The following is a 24,342-nucleotide window of genomic DNA, read 5'->3' as shown; positions in this document are numbered from 1 at the left end:
AAGAGGCTAACACCATTATGACAAATTTTCTTTTCAGCCTAAAGCACTTCACTATAACGTCACGGAGCGCGACAAATACTGCTCTAGTTTTAATGGAGCTCTGTTTCAGTTTCATGCCTCACATCTCCGTAGGAGGAGCGAAACTTTGCTTTAAAGTTGAATGCACCTTACAAGCAAAGGTGATCCATCCACTATCACACATGTTTAAATTTCCTCTCCTAAAATATATTGATCATTAATCATGTCACGAGTATAGAGAGGACTCCGAGTTGGAAATGAAAGTTAACTTCCTCTAGTTCAGTTTTAAAGTCAAGTCCAATTTGTCACTTTATGTTTTCACTTAACTTGCAAATTTCAATTATGCACTAAAAGTCCATTTTTTTAGATTAAAATATGTGTTTTGTAATGAATCACAGACCTCTACATGACCTCATTTGGATTAACTTTGATGAATGAAACAGAAGATAACAGCTCAGAACTCTTCACACGCTGTGCATCTCTTATCAGCTCATATCATCGTGTGTTGAATACAAACTGGAGTCGAGGCGGCTGCTCCTTTCAGTTAGCGTTTGATTATCTTAGCCGTGTTTAGAACGGAGCTGTCTGCCACGTTTAACATAAGTGCTGTGTGAAAAGAAGCACAGGTTCCAGCTAAACAGAATACTAAAATCTAATAAAAATGAATGATTTAATGGTTCACAAATGGTTAAAACAGTTCTATTTCATATCATCCGACTTTCTCCAACCCTGCATGCTCCCAGTAAACCCACAGTAAACTCCCAGTAAAGATCACCAGGCAAAGATAAGGTCATCAGGAATCAAGCAGAACTCTTTGGGCCCAGTCACACCAGCAATAAGGACATTTGATGACATGCTGCCATGGAGCAATACATGAGCTGATCTAAAGTTTATGAAAAGACAAAGACGTAATGTTTGGGTGCTTCCATCTAAATGTCACCTCCTTCTGTGAAAGCCAGTCTTATCCAGGCAACCTGTGTCATCTCACATGTTTTATCATGTCTGTCTCTTGTCACTGTGACCTGTCTACTGAAGCATAAATGCCAAAAAATCATCTATAAAAAGGGCATTTATTCAGACACACAGCGGGAATTTGAGGGGACGGTGCAATAGTTCCAGTCTATAGATTTTCATTCACATTTAAAAATCCATCCATTGATCCATCCATCCATCCATTTTACTGATTGCTATCTCGATGTAATGAGAATTTGAATAATTATAACAAAAAATGCTTCTAAAATAAATTGCCTACCCTAGCTTTAAACTGTGTGAATTACTTTGTACCACTTTGTTTTCTCTCATTAGACGACCACTATGGGGCGCCAAAGTCTGACATTTTCAAATTCTACAGAGTGGCTTTATTATATTTTCAATTAAATAAATCTGACCTTTGGATTGCTTTTAGTTTAATAAATTAAAAATGAACCCAGGTTATACAATCAACACTGCTACTTCTTAATAATTAAGGTCTGCTTTTGTCTGTAGAGACTGAGGCCTAAGCTCTGGCTGTAATGAACATTTTAACAATGACTAACAGCAAAAAAAGAAATCAATCTTACTGCAGCATCAAGCAATTGATAACTGATCTCATTAATGACAAAAAGTTAGTTTCTCATTTTATTGGTAATATCTAGTTACACTTTTAATTGACTTATTGCGTAACAAAACTAAGACACCCTCTACCACCTCCTATTGTACGTGATTTAATTAGCACCATATAATTATTCAGAGGACAACTTTCAACTTTGTGCCATGTTCTCCCATATGCACCATCAAAATACATCAAGAGCACACTGTCACAACACTGCACACAATCTGAGCTCTACGGGGAGAAGACAGGCCCGAGGACATGAGCTGTGAGAAGACCACCGGAGTGTTGACAGAAATATTAATACTGTATGCCAGATTTCTATATGAAGCACATTAATATAAAATGTTTGTAGGAGCACAAGAACACATTTATACGTCAGTAGAAAACAGGAATCATTTTGTCACGTTGTCTAAAAAGAAAAAAACACAAACAACCACCATGTCAATAATAAATAGAAATGTGCATCTTAGTATGACGGTGCCTCCGAAATAATTAGCTTGTGAGTGATGTGTTGAAACCTACTGAGCAAATTACAAAAAGGTGACAAAACCTATTTTCAACAACACATACATTTTAAACAACAAATACAGCAGCAAACTTCCTCTTTGAACCAACAAGAAAGCATGAGGGTCATTCCATTTTCAAAATCTAGCAAACACAGTTTTACATTCAGCTCAACCATCATACAGTTTGGTTTATTTTAATGTGGGTTCAAAGAGTTTTATAAAACCAAGGATATTATTTTCTGAGACAATATGTGTGTATAATGAAAATATGACACTCAATTCACTTTCACTCAGTTCACTTTTTCTTCACTTTTTGTTTTCACTCGACAGTCTTCTGCTGTATTAGAACTTTGAGAAGGCGGTCAGCAAGGAGCCGGCCAGTACGACACAGGAGGCCAAGCTGAAGATTAAGCAGTTGCCTACCCCCTGAGAGGAAAAATAGGTGTTTAACATCAGCTCTATTCAAAATGTTTGGTTTCTACTGTGTAATTTTTTAGTGGAATTTTATCATCAAAGCATCTCCATTTCGAATAATCTTACAATATAAATACATAATATTTATAAATAGAAATAAAATTCAGCTGGACAGTAGTTTCACCAGTGAACCTTCATTTTGGATTAAGTCATGCTCTCCTTAAACTTGTGGCTGTACAACGTAGACTGTATAAGAAGTGGACGTAGTCACTGTGACGTCACCCATTGGTTGGAGGAATACTGTTTTGATCTCTCGAGTTTGACATTTTGACCATTGTCATCTTGGTACCGTTAGCAGCTAACACTAGCTAACTATATCACATTAATTGGGATATTAATTGGGATGCAAATTTTGGCTAGCAAAAAACATGCTTGTTTGTAAAGTACTTATCGGAAAAAAGTTAACTGCCAGGTGTCTTTTAGTACAACCGAACGTGGAACAATGATGTGGTAGCGACGACGTAAATCATACCCGGCCTTATGCTCTAAATGGTATCATAATTTACTAAATGAACATCATGCTGTATTGAAGAAGACTTGAAACTAATGATTAAGACCATAAACTCATGTTTACAATGTTTACTGAGGTAATAAATCAAGTGAGAAGTAGGCTCATTTTCTCATAGACTTCTATACAATCAGACTTCTTTATGTAACCAGAGGAGTCGCCCCCTACTGGCTATTAGAAAGAATGAAGATTAATACACTTCTGCATTGACTTCACTTTTCAGACCCAGAGGTTGCCCCTTGCTGTACACTTACTAAATGCGTCCGGCATGTATTAGAGCTAATTTACAACCAAAGGAATGACAAGATCTAGCATTATTGATCATGATCAGTGTTGTGGTCCTTACCTTAACCTCTTTGAACACCAAGGACCCCCACAGCGCTGCAACCAGACCGTATCCCTACAGAGTAGAAACCAAAGAACAAAACTTTTAATTGAGCACAAACCAGTGATTCAACTAATTTACTTTTAATCTGTTTTAAAATCATGCACATTACACACACCCGTGTTTACTGGTAAGCACAAAATCTAAGGTCCAAAAACTAGGCTGTGTATTATGCTGTACATACACATAATTGCTACTATGCATTCACTGATACTGGTGGCTATCGACTGTCTATATTGCCTTAACAAGCATGGATGGATGAATAAACATTTTTTTCCCTTAAGCCTATTTAATTGGACCAGTTTTGACATGTGACTGTATTTGCATTGATTTTGTGCGGATTAGAATAACATGACAAACACCCAAAGCTCTGTTAGCAGACTATAGAGGCAGCTATGTTCATTACACTTAATGACTGAAAGTGTTGACTTGACATGCTGACAAGTTTTCTATTGTCAGGGCCTTTCATGGCAATAAGCAATAAGTAAATATAACAGTATGAGGGAATAGGAAATGCAGGGAGGCTTTAGTTTTGACCCATCAGGGCCCAAGAACAGCAGCTTCATTCATGTAACAAAGTCTGGCTAAACTGCCCCCAGAGAATAACTGTTGATGATTTGACCCTGTCATCTTCAATTTAGGTCAATATTTCCCCATGAAACTTTATTTGAAAACTAATGGCTCAATTTCTAAATTCCCGAGAGGATGAATCCTAATGCCTAATTCTGGACACTTTCCTGTAGCAGCACCACCGGAGCAACATCACAATCAGAGATAGACATCTCAAAATCTCAACAGATAATTTATGCATGGCTGAATACGACTAGCAATTTTTTTTTTTAACTAACACATTTATCATGCTGGTATGCTCAAGTTTGCAGCTGGACATCTGAGTGTCCTTAATGAGTTCAGACTATAGAGGGATGTAAACGTGTTAAACTTAAAGGGTAACTTCGGTATTTTTTAACCTGGACCCTATTTTCCCGTGTTTTTGTGTCTAAGTGACTAATGGGGACAAACATTTTTGAAATTGGTCTAGTATTGAGGGATAACGCTGTAACCGGAAGCTGGGCAAGTGAGCAGTGCCAATGTAACGTTACGTTCTAAAAGTGCTTGTTTTTGCCACTTACAGGTTCAGATTGTTTATATAAGTGTCTGACAACATTATGGAGAGGACCCTACAGAGAACACTTTTTTCTTACCTTTCTGAATATCCGTATACTCTGGCTCAAATAAATACGGGTGGCCATCGAATTCCGAGACCTCATCCACATTGTGGAAATCATCTGAATATTCAGCCATGACATTATAGATCAACACTAGGCGACGCTTTCTGTACTCCAGCACAACAAACTCTGCAAGCAATCATCCACCATGGATGTATTCCACTATTCCACCGTTGTCTTCCAGCAACACTTCACCAGGACTTTTCCTTGAGTGAGACTCTTTCCATAATGTCAGACATTTAAATAATAACAATCACAGCCTGTCATGGCAAAAACAAGCACTTTTAGTCGACGTAAATGACAATGTCAGCTTGCCTCAATCACACCATATTGCAGCCTGTGAGCAGTTGCCGTTTACAGCGCTCTCCCTCAATTTCTGAAATTGTTGTTATTAGTCAGTTAGACACAAAAACAGGGGAAAGTAGGGTCCATGTTGAAAAATACCAAAGTTTTGTGCACAACTTCTAACAAAGAAAAGTTTCTCTCTCAACACTGACAGATTCAAATTGAAGATTCACAGACTGTTCAGTCCACGTGGTGGCAAACGGACAGTATTTCGATTACCCAGCCCATTCAGCTGTCAGGAAGTGATGTACTTACTGCGGCGACAATAGGGAAGGTAATGACCGCACTCAAGTAGTTATTTGCCAGGAACCAGCAGTATGTGGCCAATACCCACATCAATCCAGACAATAAAGCTGAAGAGCAAAAGGACACAAGAGTGTACTTGTGTTTGAGTCAAATACACAGCAGATAATCGAGTAAGAGCTCACAGTGTAGGTACAGTAGGTATGTTCAAGTAGAAAAACAAATTAAGATAGAAGAGGTGTCAGGAACTGAATGAAGGCATTTATTCACTTTTATATGCACACAATTAAACAGCTACAGGAATTGGTAAGTGGATGACAAATTGAAGAGTGGCTCATTTTCAGTGATTAAATGTAAATGTGTGGACACAGTGGTCAAGCTTCCTAGCGCCATGACTCTATAGCCCACCCAACAACCTGAGGACAGATCTAAGCCACACTGCATGCCAGCTTTGAGCTGGAGTGTTTGGCCCCCAGTAGTTTTCCCTGAATTAACACATCCAACGATCCCCTGAGTGGATGTGTTTGCACATGCAGCTTGGCAAAGGAAGCTGCTGCACTTCATCTTCCTTAGTCTTGGTTGAAGTCGGACTGGAGCTATTATTAAACACTCCGGTGGTTCCCGGTGCATGACAGCTTAGTGGATCACAGAGATAAATCAGCTGGTGAAAAATGGTGTCATTCTATAGCCAAGACCCCTGCTGTAGTTTTTAAGACTACCTGTCTAAGCTCAACAGTCTGATAGACCAGATGCCAACTCAGAGGCAGCAGCTTGTGGTTTAGACATGTGGGAACCTGTGTCTACACCACCCTGGGACACAGGGTTCCCAACTTTTTTGGCTTACGGCTTGTTGCCCAACATCACAGGTTATGGTCTGATGAGCAGATTTCCTTTTTAAACAGTTCATTTGATTGGGTATTAGTGGCCTGAAGAGGTGAAAGTATCCAGTAATTGGCGAGAAAAAACAGCATTTATCTTATCAAATCATTTCTGTCAGTAAATACATTCCAAAACTAATTTTCTTAGTAATCGCCTGTGTCTTTAAACAAAAGAAAAAAAGATGGTATTCTAAAGTTGCTGCTCTAGAATGAACAAGTGATTCATTGAACCGATACACATTGGAAAGAAGAAGACATATTCTAACTGCGCTTGCATATTTTAGTTACAGACAAGACATACTCCTTGTAGGAGGGATATTTTTGCAGTGATCTTGTGACCGTTCAGATTGATCTTGTGGATCATTTGGGACATCCTGATCCCCAGGTTGGGAACGACTAGTATGTCTGACTATGTAGAGCACATGGGCTCAGGTTATACATCAAATACCTGCAGGGTGAAATGACTTGAACATTTCCAGTTGAATCAACACCTAACTGACAGTGTCATCATTATTGAATGCATTTAGAATGGATGGGTGAATCTAATTAAGTAGTAACTCTGTAAAACAATTTAAATTTAAATTATTAAATTCTACATTTATTGTCATTTGCACAGCTACAGGGTGGTACAGGCACATTGGAAATCTTGTACGCATCTCTCTGCAATGTGATCTCATGGGACTGATGTATAAATAGCACGCCACTTTTAAGTACATTCATGATGTGCATTTTAAGTTTTTTGCGTGTCATTTCACACCAAATGGTTAACGTTGTGACACGGCTTTTCACATGTCTTTTAACGCTATGTCGTTAACGTGAAATGGTCATGGTTATGTTTTGGCAACAAAACCACTTAGTTAGGTTTAGAAAAAACATTATGGTTGGGCTCAAAATAAGTACATAAACTAAGTAAAATATGTACATAAGCAAAATAACATAAGTCGGAAAACATGTCACAAACGTAACTGATGTAACTTTAAAATAAGCAACTTTGGGTTTCACATGGGACTAGAATACTGGTCTCCTGGTTTAAAGTCCTATGTTAGTTTGAACCATTCACCTCCCCTGTCACTTTTTATATTACATCACTAGCTCTGAGCGTAGCATATTCATGTGGATTGGTTTACATTGGAGTCAGTAGAGAATACATGGTGTGAAATGAAACACCAAAAGCAAGAAGGGCGTTGTGATAGCACGCAAAATGACTTAAGAAATTAGCATGTCAGTCATACGCCATTTGGTGAGACCAGGCTGCTCTCGGAGACAGCTTTATGAAATAAAAGGCAAAGAAAGGCAGTTCAAGGAGCAGCATACAAAGAAATAAAATCTATATGCAAAATACACAGTATATGCAAATAAATACACTTTAGAAAAAATATACACTATGAATTATTGCACAAAATAGTGGACTGGGGAAGGACTCTTTATGATAAAGATGATGTCGTCCCAGAGATTGAGAGGGGTTAAGTTGTTGAAAACAGAAACAGTCTGTAACGAGTGTCTCAAAATGTAATGACAAGGTGTGTGTTACCTGGCAGGATGATTCTGGAGTAGACCCTGGGCCTGTTATTCATGGCAGCACAGTAGACGGCAAAGTACACTGTACTTGCAACAAAACTGCCACAGCACTGGGCGTGGACATAGTCGAGGTCTGTGAAGAAGTTGAAACAGCTTTACATCATTTGTGTTTATCCCTGCAGGTTTCAATAAAAAAAAAGCTAAAATCATATGCCTTCCTTTGCTTTGAAGAGGTCAGTTGATATAGCACAATAACGAAGTTAGAGCTAAAGTGATACGAAAGAGAAGAAAGCCTTTCCATTAATCATTGAGCTACCCCACTGACACTGACTTTAGAGAGTCTCCCAGGAAACTGGATATTAAACCTGGCTTGCTGGAGGATCCAGTGTTATTTATAGACCAAGTGTTTCTTAAACCTGAGAGGGCATTTTTATCTTTTTTTCCAGTTTTTCTTCAACTAAGATATATCAATAGGAGCTTAGAAGGTAAAAGTGAAGGCAGTAATCAAACAGCGAAACCTACCATAGTCACTGGCTCCATAGTACATGCTGTCAGGGCACGATATACAGCTCTTAATGTAGATGATGGGTCCGACGGAGGACCCGTACAGCAGGCCCGACATCACAGCCAGCAGGCAGCCTCTAATGGAAGAGTGACACTCAGAAAATGAATGATGGCTGGATTTTAAACCTCCACTGACACATCGTTGAATTCGCTAAATTTGACTATTGAATATGCGCATATTGCAACAGATTCTCACTCCCAACTGGTCAAATACCGAGGCTTGGTCAGTGTCCCTGAGCTTCAAACTATGATTCTCTAGGTACCCCTTCTAGCATCAATTTTGGATGTGTCTGGCGTGTCAATGTACACTCATTACATGCATAGTGTCTTTTCAAAATAAACTTCCCAGGAAGTTACGTTTAGGCAACAAAACCACTTAGGTGGGGTTAGGAAAAGATCATGGTTGACGTTAACTTGACTAACAACTCACGTGCCTAGCGACTCACAACTGACGTGACAAAATACATTGACTTTTACTTTCACACGAGATACGAACAGCGGGTGAAAGTCCTGTTTATTTGACCCATCCAACCCGCCAGAAGCAAACTATCTTGCACTTTATACTACGTCAGTTGCACTGAGTGTTTAATAATGTCGTGGATGGATTTACATTGGAGTTAGTTGAAAGCCCAGTGCATTGCATAAAGAAGCTAAAGGGTGCCTCTATGCATTGTTTCAGATGCGGAGGGGCACTGACGCAGTGGCATTTGACGAGTTGGGAGTGAGACCAGGTTGTATATTGGGATGTGTACACCCATTTCCTTTTTAGCAATACATTTTAAAAGTGGATAAAGGAGACTGTTCATCACTTACAATATTGACGCTAGCTTGCTTGTAATTTTAAAGTCTATCGCTATGATTGCAGCATTATTTTTTGGACATTTATTCAATGATTTCTGCTGTTTGATTGCTTCATTCCATTGAGACCTTATTTTCCCATGCTTCTTGTATTATTTGGCTGCTGCAAGCCTGCAACCCATTTCCCCAGTCATGTTACATTTAAAACCAAGCTGGCCAGCAGCTGTTGACTGAGTAAGGCCTCTGGTGAAAGCCTAGAGCTAGAAAAACATTTCTATTGATAATTTAATCAAAATCAATGTTTCATAAACCTTCCCTTGTCTTTTAGCTTGCAAGAACTACATTTGTGCACATAGCTCACAGAAAGCCAAATGAGTTGAGCTCACACAAAGCGCCTGGTCTTCGGTCCAATGACATCGATCCAGAACTCGGAGTAACTTGAACCGTAGCTGCTTGAACTTGTTCTCTGCAGAAAGGATCAACATCCTGATATAAAGTCATATTGTCTTTTGAAAACGACAGCACCATCAGAACACACAAAACAACACAATGATATCACTTTGAGAAACCAAGTGGCAGGAATTGATTGCCCTTGAGAAAATATTGGTAAATTCATATTCGGTTTGAGTGTGATGTCAGAAATGACAAAAGAGGTGAGAAAAGTAAACCAACATCCAATCGATGCTCACCCTGTCGAGAAGTAATGGAATCGATTCGGAGTTGGGATGCAGCGCCACGTCGGTTTTCACAAAGAAGAAGATCAGGCCACTGGAACAAAACACGAAAGTCATATCTGTCATCTGATATCCAAAAAAACTAAACTCAAAATGAGACGCTACAGTTTTTTGTTCTTGTATATTAAATTATTGCACTGGCAAGAAGGTGAGATGCTTTACATCCAAATTCACAGTTTACCTGAGCAGACACAACCCAGCTCCACAATAATTTAAGATCGGCCTGGAGACATCTTGAGCATCCCCAAACCAGCCAAACCTGTGGAAGACAGTCAGTAGCCAGATACTCACTTTCTTTTGAATATGATGGCAAATTAAAACACTGGGGTGACATTTTTCCTACAGGACCCAACAACTTTTTCTTCCACACGCATGTGTCCCAGATTGACATTTTTTAAAGTTACAGTTCACTTCATATTGTCACACCTCTCGGCCTATGATAGCAATGCACAAGACAGTTTAGCATCTGATGCACCAGACTTTCTACAATGTAAACCCATTCGCATCAGTATTAAAGGCTCAGAGATAGTGGTCGGAGTGTGGTGATGTAGCTTTAACAGCAAAAAACAGTGTGTACAACAAATGGGGTTTTCATCCAGGAGACCGCTGTTTGTGTTCCGTGTGAAACCAACATGTTGTTTGTCCCAGTGCCTTAAAAAGTGACTCCAAAGCGTCAACATGTGACAAGTTGGGATGAGAACGTGGCGATTTATCCGACTCACCTTGAACTGGCCCAGCCCATCAACAAACTAGAAGAGCCCCAAATTAAAGTCCCAAGGCCGAGGCCGATTGCTTTAACAATTGGAACAGCTGCTATATTTCCTGTAGATGACATGGGAGAAAATGTAAGCAACATGCAGGTCTTATGACAAACAGAGTCAGCAGTGGCAAAGACTGCACTGCACAAGGTTTTTAGGTAATGGGAAATGTTTTAACGTTATGTACGTTAATCAGCCAAAAGCTATATATGACCTGAAAGACCTCTATTGATTTACAGTGTTGTTTTAGCCAGGTGTACTTAATAAACTGGAGAGTGTATGAAGTATAGTTCGTCATCTCTCACAGGAACAGTATCCCCACCACCATTTTTAAGATGGACTGCAGCAGATGGAGTCTTTAAGTCTCTTTAAGCAGTGTTGGAGTCCATCTGCTGCCGTCCGACACATCTACACTTGAAGGAGACCTTCTCCAGTGAGACTAGCCCACATTCAACACACTTGAAGAATGATTTAGGTTTGAAGTTTTGCTTTCATGAGATAATACCTGTGGCCCAGATGACACCTCCGAGCATTGCTAAAGGGTGGAATTTAGGCGACTGAAGTAGCACGTCTCCACCCATAGATCCAAGCCATATCGATGCACAGTACACCCACTGGAAAAACATACCTGGAAACAGAGCACAGGCTAATTGTCATATAGGCCTCAGATTTAACAACTTCTTTACATGAAAATATTTAAAGAAAAATCAAGTGCAGTGTGCTTACCATCTCCTGCCTCTATTCTTTTGATAGGAACAAAATTGCTTCCATACAACAGCACAGCAACCGCATTTGCAGTAATTCCGTAGACGAAACGAGTCATATTGGTTGAGTTCATGTGGAAATCAAATGTTTCCAAGTTGCCAGCTCCAGCATTTTCGCCACCTTTCGCACCTGGAAGAGCTTTAAAACAAAACAAACACCCAACATTGTTGATTTTGGACTACACAGCGGCCTCAGGCATCCTCACATTCATCACAGACAAACTCTGGTCCACGTACCTTGTTCAGCAGCATGTTCAGTGCTGCGACAGCTCACCATCAATAATGTGGCAACAAATAAAAGCAAAGGAAGGTATTTTGCTTCATGCATTTTAAAACCAAACATTTGTTTTTCAATGATGTAGCCGGTGCACGGTGTTAAAAACAGCTAGAGGCCTCAGTGTGTGTGTGAGTGTGTGTCTGCAGTGCAGTGACACTCAGCCAGGTGCTGCCCAATTATCTAATCACTCAATCTGACACACAACAGGCTGCAGTGGAGACCTGACAACAGGGATTCAAACACTGGTAGAACAGATGGAAATAAAGTATTTTGAGCTATTTTTCACCTCACAGTGTAAATTAATTATTTTTTTGGGTTGTACTCTCATGTTTGTACTCATGGGGTAAATATTTAGATGTGCAGAATTAATGTAAAATCCAAACAAGCAAATCACAAATTATCTCAATATGGTCGTTTACAGTGGTGGAAAGTAACTAAGTATATTCACACAAGTACAGTACTTTTGTACGGTACAATTTTGAGGTACTTGTACTTTACTTGAGTATTTAAATTTTCTGCCACTTTATACTTCTACTCCACCACGTTAAAGAGGGAAATATTTAAAATTTTACTCCACCACAATAATTCAATGTCTTTAGTTACTTTGCATTTTCAGATAATAATAATAATAATAATAATAATAATAATAATAAAAATACTAATACTAATACTAATACTAATACTACTAATAATGGTAACAATAATAATAATAATAATAATACAATTAATAATAATAATAATAATGATAATAAATTATCTAATATCATAGATATAAACTTTACTTTGAGCTATCCAGGACATAAGGTATATCAAGTAGGCTTAAATTAATTCCACCTTTACCAGCTTCAACGTTAAACTGATGAACACATTAATACATCAATACAATACAATAATATAATTATTCTGAAGTTTGCCATTCTGCATTACTTTTTTTTTTACTTTTAGTTCTTTAAATACATTTTGAGGCTTAAGTAAAAGTTTGAATGCATGACTTTTATTTGTAACAGAGTATTTCTACACACTGAGATACTTTTACTTAAGTACAACATCTGATACTTCTTCCACCTCTGCAGGTTTAAAGACTCAGGAGGAACTCATTCGCCTGTGCTCAGGAGGACAGCACTTATCTGGTATCTACTTATCAGTAGTCTTTTGAGGCCACAGCACAATAGTTCTATATTTAAACATGTTGTTATTCAGGTCAGGAAATCCTATAGCTACATGGACTCCTGCAACCAGTCTGCATTTCCCCTCACACAGGAGGAGATATTCGTTTCCTGCTGCTTTCTGTCTCCCTTCTCATGTGAATAGTCTGCACCAAGCCAATTAAGAATGAAGGCCAGCAGATGTCGCCTAAAACGCATTGATGTATAATGAATGAAATGTTCTAATTACTTCAACTTAAATAACCACCTTCACCTCTAACATCTGTACTTGACTTTAATCAACTAATGTCACCATAAAGTCTACAATGTCCTCATAAAGATGAGTGTCCGTCAACCAACAATTCGTATGACATTTAAGCAACTTCTATGATTTTTATTTATTTTATTAAAAAATAAAAATATATATCTATTAAAAAATGAAAAACTGCTATAATATCCTTAATATTTGTATTCATGCTGGAAGATTTGCATGGGAAGATATGTAACATATTATATGCCAACTTTATTTACTACTTTTTTATAACTTGAGTACTTTTGCAGAACATTTGATCAAATTTGGAAACAGAAATAACTTTGTCAGCGGGTGTTCAATGAGTTTCAGCAGCATATGAAACTTTAAAAAATAATAATAATAATTACAAATAATAATAAAAAAAATAAAAAAATAAATATCTATTAAAAAATATCCCTAATATTTGTATTCATGCTGGAAGATTTGCATAGGAAGATATGTAACATATTATATGCCAACTTTATTTACTACTTTTTTATAACTTGAGTACTTTTGCAGAACATTTGATCAAATTTGGAAACAGAAATAACTTTGTGTTCAATGAGTTTCAGCAGCATATGCAATTTAAAAAAATAATAATAATAATTACAAATAATAATAAAAAAAATAAAAAAATAAATATCTATTAAAAAATATCCCTAATATTTGTATTCATGCTGGAAGATTTCCATGGGAGGATATCCAACATATTATATGACAACTTTATTTGCTACTATTTGCTATAACTTTTGCAGAACCTTTGATAACATTTGGAAACAGAAATATCATGCTTTGGGTGTTCAATGAGTTTCAGCAGCATATGAAACTTTAAAAAATAATAATAATAATTACAAATAATAATAAAAAAAAATAAAAAAATAAATATCTATTAAAAAATATCCCTAATATTTGTATTCATGCTGGAAGATTTCCATGGGAGGATATCCAACATATTATATGACAACTTTATTTGCTACTTTTTATAACTTTTGCAGAACCTTTGATAACATTTGGAAACAGAAATATCATGCTTTGGGTGTTCAATGAGTTTCAGCAGCATATGCAGGCTGATGCAGGCTATGAAGTGAACTGAATTACATCCAAGTGTCATTTATGTATTTCAACACATATGATTATAAGAAGAAAAACAGCTCAAGTTGCCTCATGTTGTTGGTTGGGTTGGAGGCTGGTTTGTCTCTGTGCACTAGTGGCCACAAATCCTCCCTTTCCAAAAATGAGTTTGGGAAGTTGTGTGCTCCTCCCAGCAGGTTTGAGTTTGGCTAAAAAAAAAAGACACTCAACCATGAGAGCACCATAAGTTCTAAATGGGGAAGTCTCGCTTTCACTGGCTGCTCTTCCTCTTCCCTTTTCTCAGACTGACCAGCAGCTTTCGGAGGTGCCCTCTTTCCAACAGGAGTTTGATCATTGGGAGCGCGTGTGTTGTCTATCTGTTGGTGGTGGTTTCACAAGTTGGATACTCGCAGCAGCCGCACAGAAGGATTGACAAAGACAAGTACCGACACACCACCCGTGGATTGTATAATCTGGATATCAGTGATGCGCTGCCAGACCTTGTGGACTTGCAGACTGGTGCGAACTTTGTGGACCCAACACGATCCAATGTGGTTTACATAACGCTGAAGACTAAGCGCCTGAAACCTGCACATATTCGAGCTACAATCAGACCAAAACTGAGGAGAAAGGTGAGAAGGAATAAGGAAGCTGATTCAGCTTTTACGCACAATAAACTTGGCACTTTGGAGCGTCAAATTATGCGCAACGTTGCACCCAAGACTTCCTGGGGAGGAAAGAGGGATGTTTATTATAAATCTTTGGATATAATACAAACAGACGAAGAGGCAGACTCTCACATTAGCTCTATCCGGATTTACAGCCAGAAAGCACCGCCGTGGTTCAGCCAGCAGGACGTGGAGGCCATGCGCTTTCTTGCGGATGCCAAAGTTTTGCGCATCAAAGAAGTTTCTCGTGGAGACTCTGCGTCACTTCTGATATTTGAGGGCGAGACGAGCGTTTCAGTGAGCAACCAAAAACTCACACAACAAAGGGACAATGTATGTGGAGGACAGTGTGGAGTCATCAGCAGCCCAGTGGACACTACTGAGGTGTTTGCTTTCCATTTGGACAGGGTGCTGGGGCTCAATAGGACTTTACCAGCTGTCAGCAGGAAGTTCAGCTTCTTACATGGTAGGTTATGCCCAACAGATAAGAGGGCAACAAGGGTTTCTTATTTTGTGACCAAAGCTGGATAAAAGTTAGTATGGAGTACTTTTAAAGCCAAGTTAATCCATAACTGTGAGTGTTTCGTTGTAAACAGTGGATGTTTGTAATTAGAGGGAGGGTGGATATGTCTGGGGGAAATGAATGACATTTTCTAACTTGATTGGTTGGTTTCCTTCCTGAGAGTTGAACTCATTTCTATGCACTCAGGTCCAAATTGCAGATTCAACATCACATCACTGTAATCAGTTCTGTGGAGAAACAGACTGGAATAATACCATGCTGAAGTGAATGTGTGCAGCTTTGTCATAGATTTAAGGGGTCTTTGGAGGTAAAGCCATTACATTACATATAGTACAAACCTTTTGAATGTGTTGTTTTAACCCATGATTCACTGAATGTCATAAGTCAGGTGCTCTGAAGTTGTGGTCTAGTGGTGCTTTTGAGCCCCACACTGAAACTCAGCCTGCACATTTTTCTGAGTGTCAGGAGTGTTGTCAAGACCACATGAGTCAGGACTGTATCCTAGGAGACCAGATAGACATCAGAGCCAGTCCAGACATATTCAAGCTGGCCAAAATAAGCAATAAACAATATTTACATATTTCCCAATGGCAGAATACCACTGTAATGAGGCAGGTAGTTGAGGGTATAAAGTCAAACTTTGCCAAAACTTTGAGAATGGCAGAAAACTCTTTAATGAGCTCTTCCAACGGGTGTGAACTCCGGGGCATATATATACACAACAGTTGACAGAGAGCCACTGCCCACTCTCCTTTCTTCTCTATTATCATTATTCCATCCGCGTCTGTTTTTACATCGGCAAAAGAAACAAAAACATTTTGCTTCTTCCACTTTAACTCAGATAACACAACATGGTGTTTCTTGGAGTCTGATTTAAAGTCAATGCGGTGCAACATTATGAATGTTGTTCTGCTTAATTACCCAGGGTAAAAAGGATGAGGTTATGCTGTGTAGGTGTAGTGTTAACCCCAGTAATGCATCAGCTCAGTGAGCTTTTCCTGGATAAAAATAGGTTAAAAAACTCTGAAGAGTTGCTGAAACCGGATCATATAATCCTTCTATCCTCTCTCTTTAGATGGCCAGCCCTGTCCAGTGGTGTCATGGGATGCATCTCTCTACCCAGAAGGCCTTGCTGCAGGCTGGTCCACCGTGAGGTTAACATGGGGGGAGTACCAGAGCTCCCTGAAACAGAGGTGTTGGCATAAAAACATCAGCCCGAAGCCTGACTCCGGCTGCTCCACAGTTCATCACTACGAGTGGAGTAAACTGGCTCTGTTTGACTTCTTGCTGCAGGTAACAGAAGCACTTTGAAAAGTTTCAACTTACTGTGACATTGACAAACAGCTTTTGATCTATTCCATATTTCTCCGAATGTGAAAATATCTGCAACTTTTCTGTCCTTCAGTTTGCTTTTGTGCTGATACAACATCCCCGGGCTTTATCAGATTCCACAAATTCTTCCTAAATTACTTTTTTGGCTGAATAGATGTCTTGTTTCCTGTGTGGAAGGCCTGGATCTCTGATCAGGTTTTGGCATTGAGGAAACATCTCCTGAGAATTTTTTAACATTCATCCCATGATCATGAAGGAGCAAACATAGCAGAGTGAGGAAATGGAAAATACATACTTTTAAATAGTTTGGATGTAGCTGTTCAATCAGCCATTGAGGTCATAGTGCCACAGCTTTATTTATGTTTGTTCCAATTCAAGTTCCTTATGAATAAATTCATAAATATGGAATGAGAAATTCATCTCGTCAAAGACGCAATTGAAGTGAATATAGTGACGTTATTACATTGGTTTGTTTGATACTGAATAACAAAATAACAAAACACATCTATTCATATTGTAGAGAGACACTTACTTATCCTGAACTGACCCTCGCGGGCTGAATACTGAAGCTGTCAACAACTGTGGCTGAATACTGAAGCTGTGTGACTGAGAAAACCTCCAACATCTCTCTCTCTAAAAACATCATATGAAAATATATATTCTGAAGTTAGTGTCCCAATAGATGTTTCCCCTCAATTCTTTCTTACAAGTCTTCCATAAATGAGGCAAAAATAATCAAATCCTCATTTTCATATTACATGTCATATTACAGTTATTTTTTCTGTCTCCGTCTAAATTTACTAAACTAATTCCTGACAGGATTTTCCTTCATATCTCCCAAATCCCATGCTCACTTTGTGAATTTTCTTAATTTATTAGAAGCTCAATAACATCTGTATGTCTCTACTCTAAAAGTAAAATGTTATAATGTGAAATAACGATCCCAAAAGGAAACTTGTGCTATGATTGAAACAATTATGTGAACTTATAAATGGCAGGAGTCTGAGGTGACTCACTTACTTACTCTGTCACCTGGCAACTAAACAAAAAAACTGTAGTTAATTTCCTGCGACCATAGGCTGTATATAAAGATGAACTACATGACAGGTCCCCAAAAGTGAAGCCAAAACATCTGGATCGCCCCCTGGTGGCTGGCTGCAGTATAGGTCATAAAGCTCGCCTCCACCTGTTAGTGGATGGGACATGGGCCAAACTAAAAAGTAAAAAGTACACGTCAAATAAATGACTATACATATTTGAGGTCCATCACAGTAGACACTGGGTTTGGAGGGGTTAAAGGTATATATTTGCATATATTAAGGCCTACAGGAAGGTATATTTAGGGGTTTGTTGGCTTGATTGACAGGTATGGAGGTTTTTCAGCTCATCACACTTCATACCTTGCTGGATGCTCATCAACCCGAGCCGAGTCGACCCCAAAAGGAGCCTGTGAGTGGCACCTGATCCTGGTTTCAAAAGGTCCCATCTGGAACATATGAGTGACATAGATGCTGCATCCTCTTTGGTAGCATCATCCGAAACCTCTGCCGATTAAATGGTTTAGCATATAGAGAGTGACGGATGGATTGAAGCCGTAGTGCCAGTTCTTGTGGAGGAAGCAGGAGTTATATAAGAGGAGGTGCTTAAGAAAAGTCCCCTGTGCTGTCTGTTGATGTTGATATCTAATCAAAAAAACAACATTCATGTGAAAGAGGCACTACAAAAAACAGCCTGCTGGTTTTTCTCTGCCACAAAATTGTAAATATTCTCTTTCATAAAAAACATATTATGTAGTGTGTGAGATATTGTGAAAGGGAGACAGTCAATAGTGCAAAATAGAATTGTTCAGAACAAGAAAAACTCCTGCGCTTTCCATTGAACACTTAAAAAGGTCCATGAATATCAATGATATATGCTGAATATCAATCATGAATATCAATTTATGAACGTTCTCTTTCAGATTCACAACCGTCTGGATCAGAGCTGCTGTGGATTCAGGCCCAGGCAGGAGGATGTGTGTGCTGAATGTGAGGACCAAAACCACATACAGCTGACCAACATCATCCACAGGGGTCACGACCCCAGGCACCTGGTCTTCACCAACAACAAGGGCTTCTTTGACCGCAATGAGGACAACCTGGACTTCAGGCTGCTGCAAGGAATCAAAGAGTAAGTTTGGATCATGAAAACATTGATTATGCGATGATGTCAGTGGTTAATATATGAAATAGGTTACATTTCACTCAGATTTTGTTTGTTGTACATCAAACATCAAAAACTGACATGGAAAAGACAACAGCAACGTGTATTTCCATAAACAATGTTACTCATTCATGACAGTTTGTACACAGATTTCAGCCCGGTCCCACAAGAAGTTGTATAAATGACACGATAATAGGGAGAAAAGCAAAAGCGTTCAATAAGAACGCTGTTCTTGCTTTTGGTGTGTCATTTGTTCGCTGTTTAATAATTACCTTTAGTAATAATAGCTGACTTGCCAGACCTTTGATCATGTCATTAATTATGAGTATGTCGTTAAGTCTGACTATGTTTTATTGTTTTATTGTTGAATGAAGTTTGCCCTAGTGAGCAAAAACTAAATCTACCCCTCCAAATTGACCACAATGAAAATGCATATGCGTAAATACGTATTTTACTTATTACGTATATATATTACTTTACTTATTACCTAAAGTAACTAAGTGTTTTTTTTGCCCCCTGCTGGTTGGTTACTGCACCTTTATACACACGTGATATATCACGCCTTGGAGAGGCAAAATGTGACACTGACAGGCTATCGTCTGGTGGACAGGCGGCTGCATTTCTTGCTTTGGTGTAATACCAGGTTGCAGATTTGAATCAAACCATTTATCATCCACAGCGAAGGTTCGTTGTATTTTGCTGGAGCACAAGTGTTTGGTGGGTAGTCTTTTGATTTGATTTTTATCCTCCTTTATAACATGGTTGACAAATTACAGCAGGCAAAGCTAAATAAGCAGATTTGAATCTCCGGAAAGCCTGTCCAGCAACTGTGAAATTAAAGTTTTGCACACAATAATCTGCAAACACAAGTAGCAGTTTATACAAACTATGTAATGCCATTTTCAAACTTTCAAATCCCGTATTGATCATTTAAAACCAGAGTTTAAATGTTAAAGACAGACTCTTATATGTTTACTTTTACCCCACAGTGTTGCAAATATTTCAACAAATATTTAGATCTGCCTCGGCAAATTGAAACTGAAAAGTGTCTTTTGGATTTGAAGCAGGGGGCGTAATAATGTGTTCTTTCTGTTTATCCCCCACTGATCTGTGTGGCTGTGTAATTCCAGACCACACTGCAGAGACGTTGCTTTCATTTCATCCATCTTTTGATCAATAAATCAGTGAGTCACACCAGTGTGGAGACAGACAATTTGTGGTTTGGCTAGTTTGTTTGTGTCTCCTCCCAAACATGAATCGTTGTTGATCCTCATGCTTCTACTCTAAATGAGATATAAAGGCAGCAACACAAGTAAATAACTTATCCGATGGCTTTAGGCTGCAAGATCACAGGACGTCACGATCTGTTTTTGATCTTTTGGTGAATTATTTGTAGATCTGAAGGTTTTTTATCTATCTTATTAAAGCTAAATAAACTGATTTGTCATTTTATTCCATGCACATTCCAAACTGACATGTTTACAGTATCGCTGTTTATCGGAAAATCTGAGCTGCTTGAAAACCAAAACGTAGTCAATAACACTTAGAAATCTCTCCATTGCTCTTCTCCAGTCATCCTCAAAGTCCACATGGCCATATCCCCCTCTCTCTCTCTCTTGTGGTTTGCCATTTTAGTCATACAAACATTCCTCTGAGGCAGAACTCCTCTACAGGCAATAATAAAGTCCATTCAAAACTCAGTGAAGCAAGGCACACAAATATCTCTGAGTCAAGCAGCAAATGTCTCTTTAGTTCATTCAGTACAGTTCAGCTGTTTCTATTTTTAGCATGTTGGTATACCACCTTTATTCATAGAACAGGGTAGCTCATTGAGAACCAATCACATTATTTCTACTCCCAACCAACAACAGCTCTTCGTCGGAGAAATGTACCTGAAACTAAAACTCCGATCTGATTGTACTTCTTCCTGACTCACTTCCTGTCTCTCTCCAGGCTCCCAGAGCAGGCGGTGTCGGTGCTGACAAGCAGGAGGCTGAGGGAGAAGCTCCTCCAGTCTCTGTTCCTGGACCAGACGTACTGGGAGAGCCAGGGCGGCCGGCAGGGCATCGACAAGCTGATCGATGTGATTGAGAGGCGAGCCAAGGTGCTCCTCACCTACATCAACGCTCACGGGATCAAAGCCATCACAATGAAGACGTGATGAGAGTCACAGCGGTCAAGTGGCAACATTACTGAGACATGAATACATTTAATCCCGTTGATTAACTTGATCTCTGTGACTTCACTGAATGTCCTTTTTTAAAAATAACAATAATCATATTGCTAATGAAGGACTTATTATAAATTGCCTGCTATCCTTTCAAAATAGCATCAATTGCGTTGTTGTGTTGTCATTTGCATAAAATACTGAGAGAGGCTCTAATTTAACTAATCTTGACCTTTACAATGAGCCTAACTTTTACTTAAAGGAACAGTGTCAAGTACTTATGGGGGATCTATTCGCATAAATGGAATATCATATCAATTAATAAGTACGTTTGCTGTAGTGTATAATCACCTGAAAATAAGAATCATTGTTACCTTAGAAATGAGCCGTTTATATCCACATACGGAGCGCTATGTTGCACTTCCGTGTTTCTACGGTAATCCTGAACGGACAAACCAAACACTGGCTCTAGATAAGGCCATTCACGACTTCACGTTTTTGCATTGGCCACCTACACGCTTGGCACACGGGAGAAGTTTCAGTTGATAGATAGCTAGATAGCTAGATACCACCTGATCCTACACACTGCACCTTTAAGGAAACTACTTCTTTCTTTTGAGTCTTCATTTCTGTCTTCCCCAGACAGAGGTGAATCTACTGCCATTATTATGTACAGAATAGCTGCAGTTATAACTTTGGCTCCTCCTGAGGCCTTGCAGTGCATTAAGTGTAATTTGCATTTTATATGAATGGAATGCACTAAATGACACGTTATTTTCTTCTCTGCTCCTCCAGTGTGTCGCAGGAATTAAGAGGTTGATAAAGCCTGTTAGCGTAAAGCTAACAAGCCACAACCCAGATCCACTTGGCTTGACTGAGGTCGCACATTATACACTGAAAAAAAATATTTTGTTTCAATTGAGTTATTTAATCTTGTGTACAGTCTTAAAAGATCTTTTTTTTCTCAAAGTCAAAGAGTTTTCACAACATCACATATTAGCATGAAGATTGTATATAAGCAACAACTTGGCATTGTGACTGTACTTTATTAAATGAAGAACTTTAAGGTGAGAAGTCAGATGGTCTATTCTATATGCACTCTTATTTTCAATTTGACTACAAAAACACTCACCATTTTTACTGTATTTATTTATTTTTGTACTTTCTTCTTTAATTGATGAAGAGCATCAGATGGTTGATAAAAGTATTATTTGTCAAATATTTCAGCTTTGATGAATAAAATCCTTTCTGAGGGAAATAAGCACAACTGATAACGACTTTTGGCTTCTTGTTTTAACTTCGCTATATTGAATTTTGAATTGAAATATGACAACATTTGGTTTCAGTCATTTGTCACAGACAAGCCTGCAATTTCCTTAGCATCTACTTTACTGCGATTGCATTTTTTGGCACTTATAGTGTCCTAAATGACTATTTAAAGTATATGCAATCTTAAAAAATGCATTAGCAGAAACATATTTTCTCTCGGCTACACACTATCTGTCGGTGCATGGTCAGAAATAGTCTGTGGCTCTGAAACCTGAGCCAGAGTGTGGTGTCTCCTCTTCATGCTGTCGTAAACAGCGCGCTTCGGGCTCTGAGAGTTGGATGAGGGGGCTTTGTGGGTTATTTTCTCGTGTCCGTGCCGGGCATTCACTCGGCTGTTGTTTTAACCCCTCTGCACCCGCATTAGTGCGTCAGTGGGGTCCATGCCTCTGTGTGTTTGTGTTAGAAAAACCCCTCCAGTTCCCAGAGTGCTCTTCAGCGGAACTCACTTACATATTCTCACACAATAACACACACACACACAGACAAAAGGTGACTTTTATGCAACAATATATGTAAGGACATGTACAGACCCATAGACAAGCATTCGGACCTGGACCTTCTCTGACAGTTTCCCCACATTCAGTCCCACTCAGTGAAATCAGACCACTGTAAAAACAGTGTAGTGTTCTGCGGGTCAAGTGCTGCACTCCAGACTGACAAACAAGCCTTTACAAGAAGCTACTTAGTCATCTACTCAGACACTCTCAGCCAAGCGTTAGTTTGCTCTCCTGAAATATGTTATTCTGCCATATATAAATTAAATGAATGTCTTCTCCAAGTAAGCAAAAATGTTCAGCGTTATTGTTTACAATATTAGCAGAAAAATGCACTTAAGGTATGGAAAAGAAAAGTACTCATCCTAAAGAGTGGTCCTTTTTCAGAGTGATTGATGCATTAATTTGATGGTAAATGGTAAATGGACTTGCATTTATACAGCACTTTTCTAGTCTTCCGACCACTCAAAGCGCTTTATACTACATGTCAGCATTCGCCCATTCACGCACACATTCATACACTGATGGCAGAGGCTGCCATGCAAGGTGCCAATTCCATCAGGATCTAATCTAAATACTCATTGATGGAACCACCGACCTTCCGATTGGTGGACGACCTGCTCTACCCTCTGAGCCACAGCCGCCCCGGATGGAAATCCATGAAATCTCTTTCCACACTTTGTCGGGAAGAGGCAACTTTTGTTCAAACTATACTGCAAAGCTGGCAGAGCAACAAGAGTTGCAATTGTGAACTTGTATCATGTGATGTATACGGTGTAAACAGCTGGGTGGCTGAATGAAAAAAGGTCTTTGATAATTTGCTAAAGTGGTGAAATTACACACTGAAGCAACATAGGACTTACAATAGTGGAATATTTTGACTCTGGTTTGAACAGACTTTATTGACATTGTCAGCTATAGAGGAAGCCTGGTTAAACTTGGTCAAACATCATATATACTGTAAGCTTATTGTGTCATATTGAGGGTATTGTATATCAGACTGTAACCACATCTGCTAGAGAGTGACACCACTTAAAGGAGTTGTTCGACATTTTGAAAAGTAGGCTTATTTGCATCCTGTAGCTTAGCTTAGCATAAAGACTGGAAACAGGGGTTAAGGTAACAACAAAGGTAACAAAATCTGTTGTTATATCTCTTTGGAATTATCTGTACAAAAACCAGAAGCGTAAAAATGACAATTCGCCATTTGATGATGTGGGGTTGTGTGTCAGACTCTTCCTTGTCTGAGACCTGTTGCCAAGCAACCGGTGGAGACTCCAGTTACTGGCCTTTGTAGATATAATGCTATGCACCAATGGAGCGCTATAGAATAACAATCTGCTTTGCTCATTAGCATAGTTACATTTACACTTGAGTCACTTTGGATTGACCCTGCTGATTCCATTAAGTGTTATAGGTTAAGGCCCATTTGTACCGAGACATAATACAGAAACTGTCTTTGATACTGAACAAACAAATTGATTAGTTAAATCTACAGTGATTTTTAATAATAAGAGGAAAACAAAATATGC

At 38.9% G+C, this 24,342-nt stretch overlaps 2 protein-coding genes across 3 annotated transcripts; one reads left to right on the top strand and one right to left on the bottom strand.

Moving 5' to 3' along the window:
- Positions 1–1,622: 1,622 nt before the first annotated feature.
- tmem144b (transmembrane protein 144b) lies at positions 1,623–11,799 on the bottom strand. 2 transcript variants are annotated; one of them, XM_037780927.1, is made up of 12 exons: positions 11,548–11,797; positions 11,273–11,449; positions 11,052–11,174; positions 10,511–10,610; positions 9,970–10,047; positions 9,744–9,822; positions 9,441–9,520; positions 8,215–8,333; positions 7,706–7,825; positions 5,309–5,406; positions 3,444–3,497; positions 1,623–2,541 (listed from the first exon to the last, which is right to left on the bottom strand). In XM_037780927.1, exons 1-12 carry the CDS (start codon positions 11,651–11,653, stop codon positions 2,458–2,460), a joined length of 1,218 nt encoding a protein of 405 aa, XP_037636855.1. In that variant the 5' UTR covers positions 11,654–11,797; the 3' UTR covers positions 1,623–2,457. The 2 variants fall into 2 exon arrangements, with proteins under 2 accessions (XP_037636855.1, XP_037636857.1); XM_037780929.1 differs by lacking the exons at positions 1,623–2,541; positions 3,444–3,497; positions 5,309–5,406 and adding an exon at positions 7,106–7,441 and having other exon boundaries at positions 11,548–11,799.
- Positions 11,800–14,250: 2,451 nt separating this feature from the next.
- On the top strand, positions 14,251–22,254 carry gask1b (golgi associated kinase 1B). Its single transcript, XM_037780926.1, has 4 exons — positions 14,251–15,229; positions 16,362–16,579; positions 18,579–18,787; positions 20,774–22,254. The coding sequence occupies exons 1-4, from the start codon at positions 14,350–14,352 to the stop codon at positions 20,979–20,981; spliced, it is 1,515 nt and encodes a 504-aa protein (XP_037636854.1). The 5' UTR covers positions 14,251–14,349; the 3' UTR covers positions 20,982–22,254.
- Positions 22,255–24,342: the final 2,088 nt, after the last annotated feature.

This window comes from Sebastes umbrosus, chromosome 9 (assembly GCF_015220745.1).
Source record: "Sebastes umbrosus isolate fSebUmb1 chromosome 9, fSebUmb1.pri, whole genome shotgun sequence".
NCBI classification, from domain to species: domain Eukaryota; kingdom Metazoa; phylum Chordata; class Actinopteri; order Perciformes; family Sebastidae; genus Sebastes; species Sebastes umbrosus.
Note: the sequence above shows the minus strand (reverse complement) of the source record. Positions and strands in the feature narration are given on the sequence as shown.

Coding starts and splice junctions, on each gene's coding strand:
- gask1b (XM_037780926.1), top strand. CDS start 14,350: ATGGGGAAGTCTCGCTTTCACTGGCTGCTCTTCCTCTTCCCTTTTCTC. Junction 15,230..16,361: donor GAAGTTCAGCTTCTTACATG/GTAGGTTATGCC, acceptor CTCTCTCTTTAG/ATGGCCAGCCCTGTCCAGTG. Junction 18,788..20,773: donor CTGCTGCAAGGAATCAAAGA/GTAAGTTTGGAT, acceptor GTCTCTCTCCAG/GCTCCCAGAGCAGGCGGTGT.
- tmem144b (XM_037780927.1), bottom strand. CDS start 11,653: ATGTTTGGTTTTAAAATGCATGAAGCAAAATACCTTCCTTTGCTTTTA. Junction 10,611..11,051: donor AGGTGTCATCTGGGCCACAG/GTATTATCTCAT, acceptor TGTCATCTACAG/GAAATATAGCAGCTGTTCCA. Junction 10,048..10,510: donor ATGGGCTGGGCCAGTTCAAG/GTGAGTCGGATA, acceptor TGTCTTCCACAG/GTTTGGCTGGTTTGGGGATG.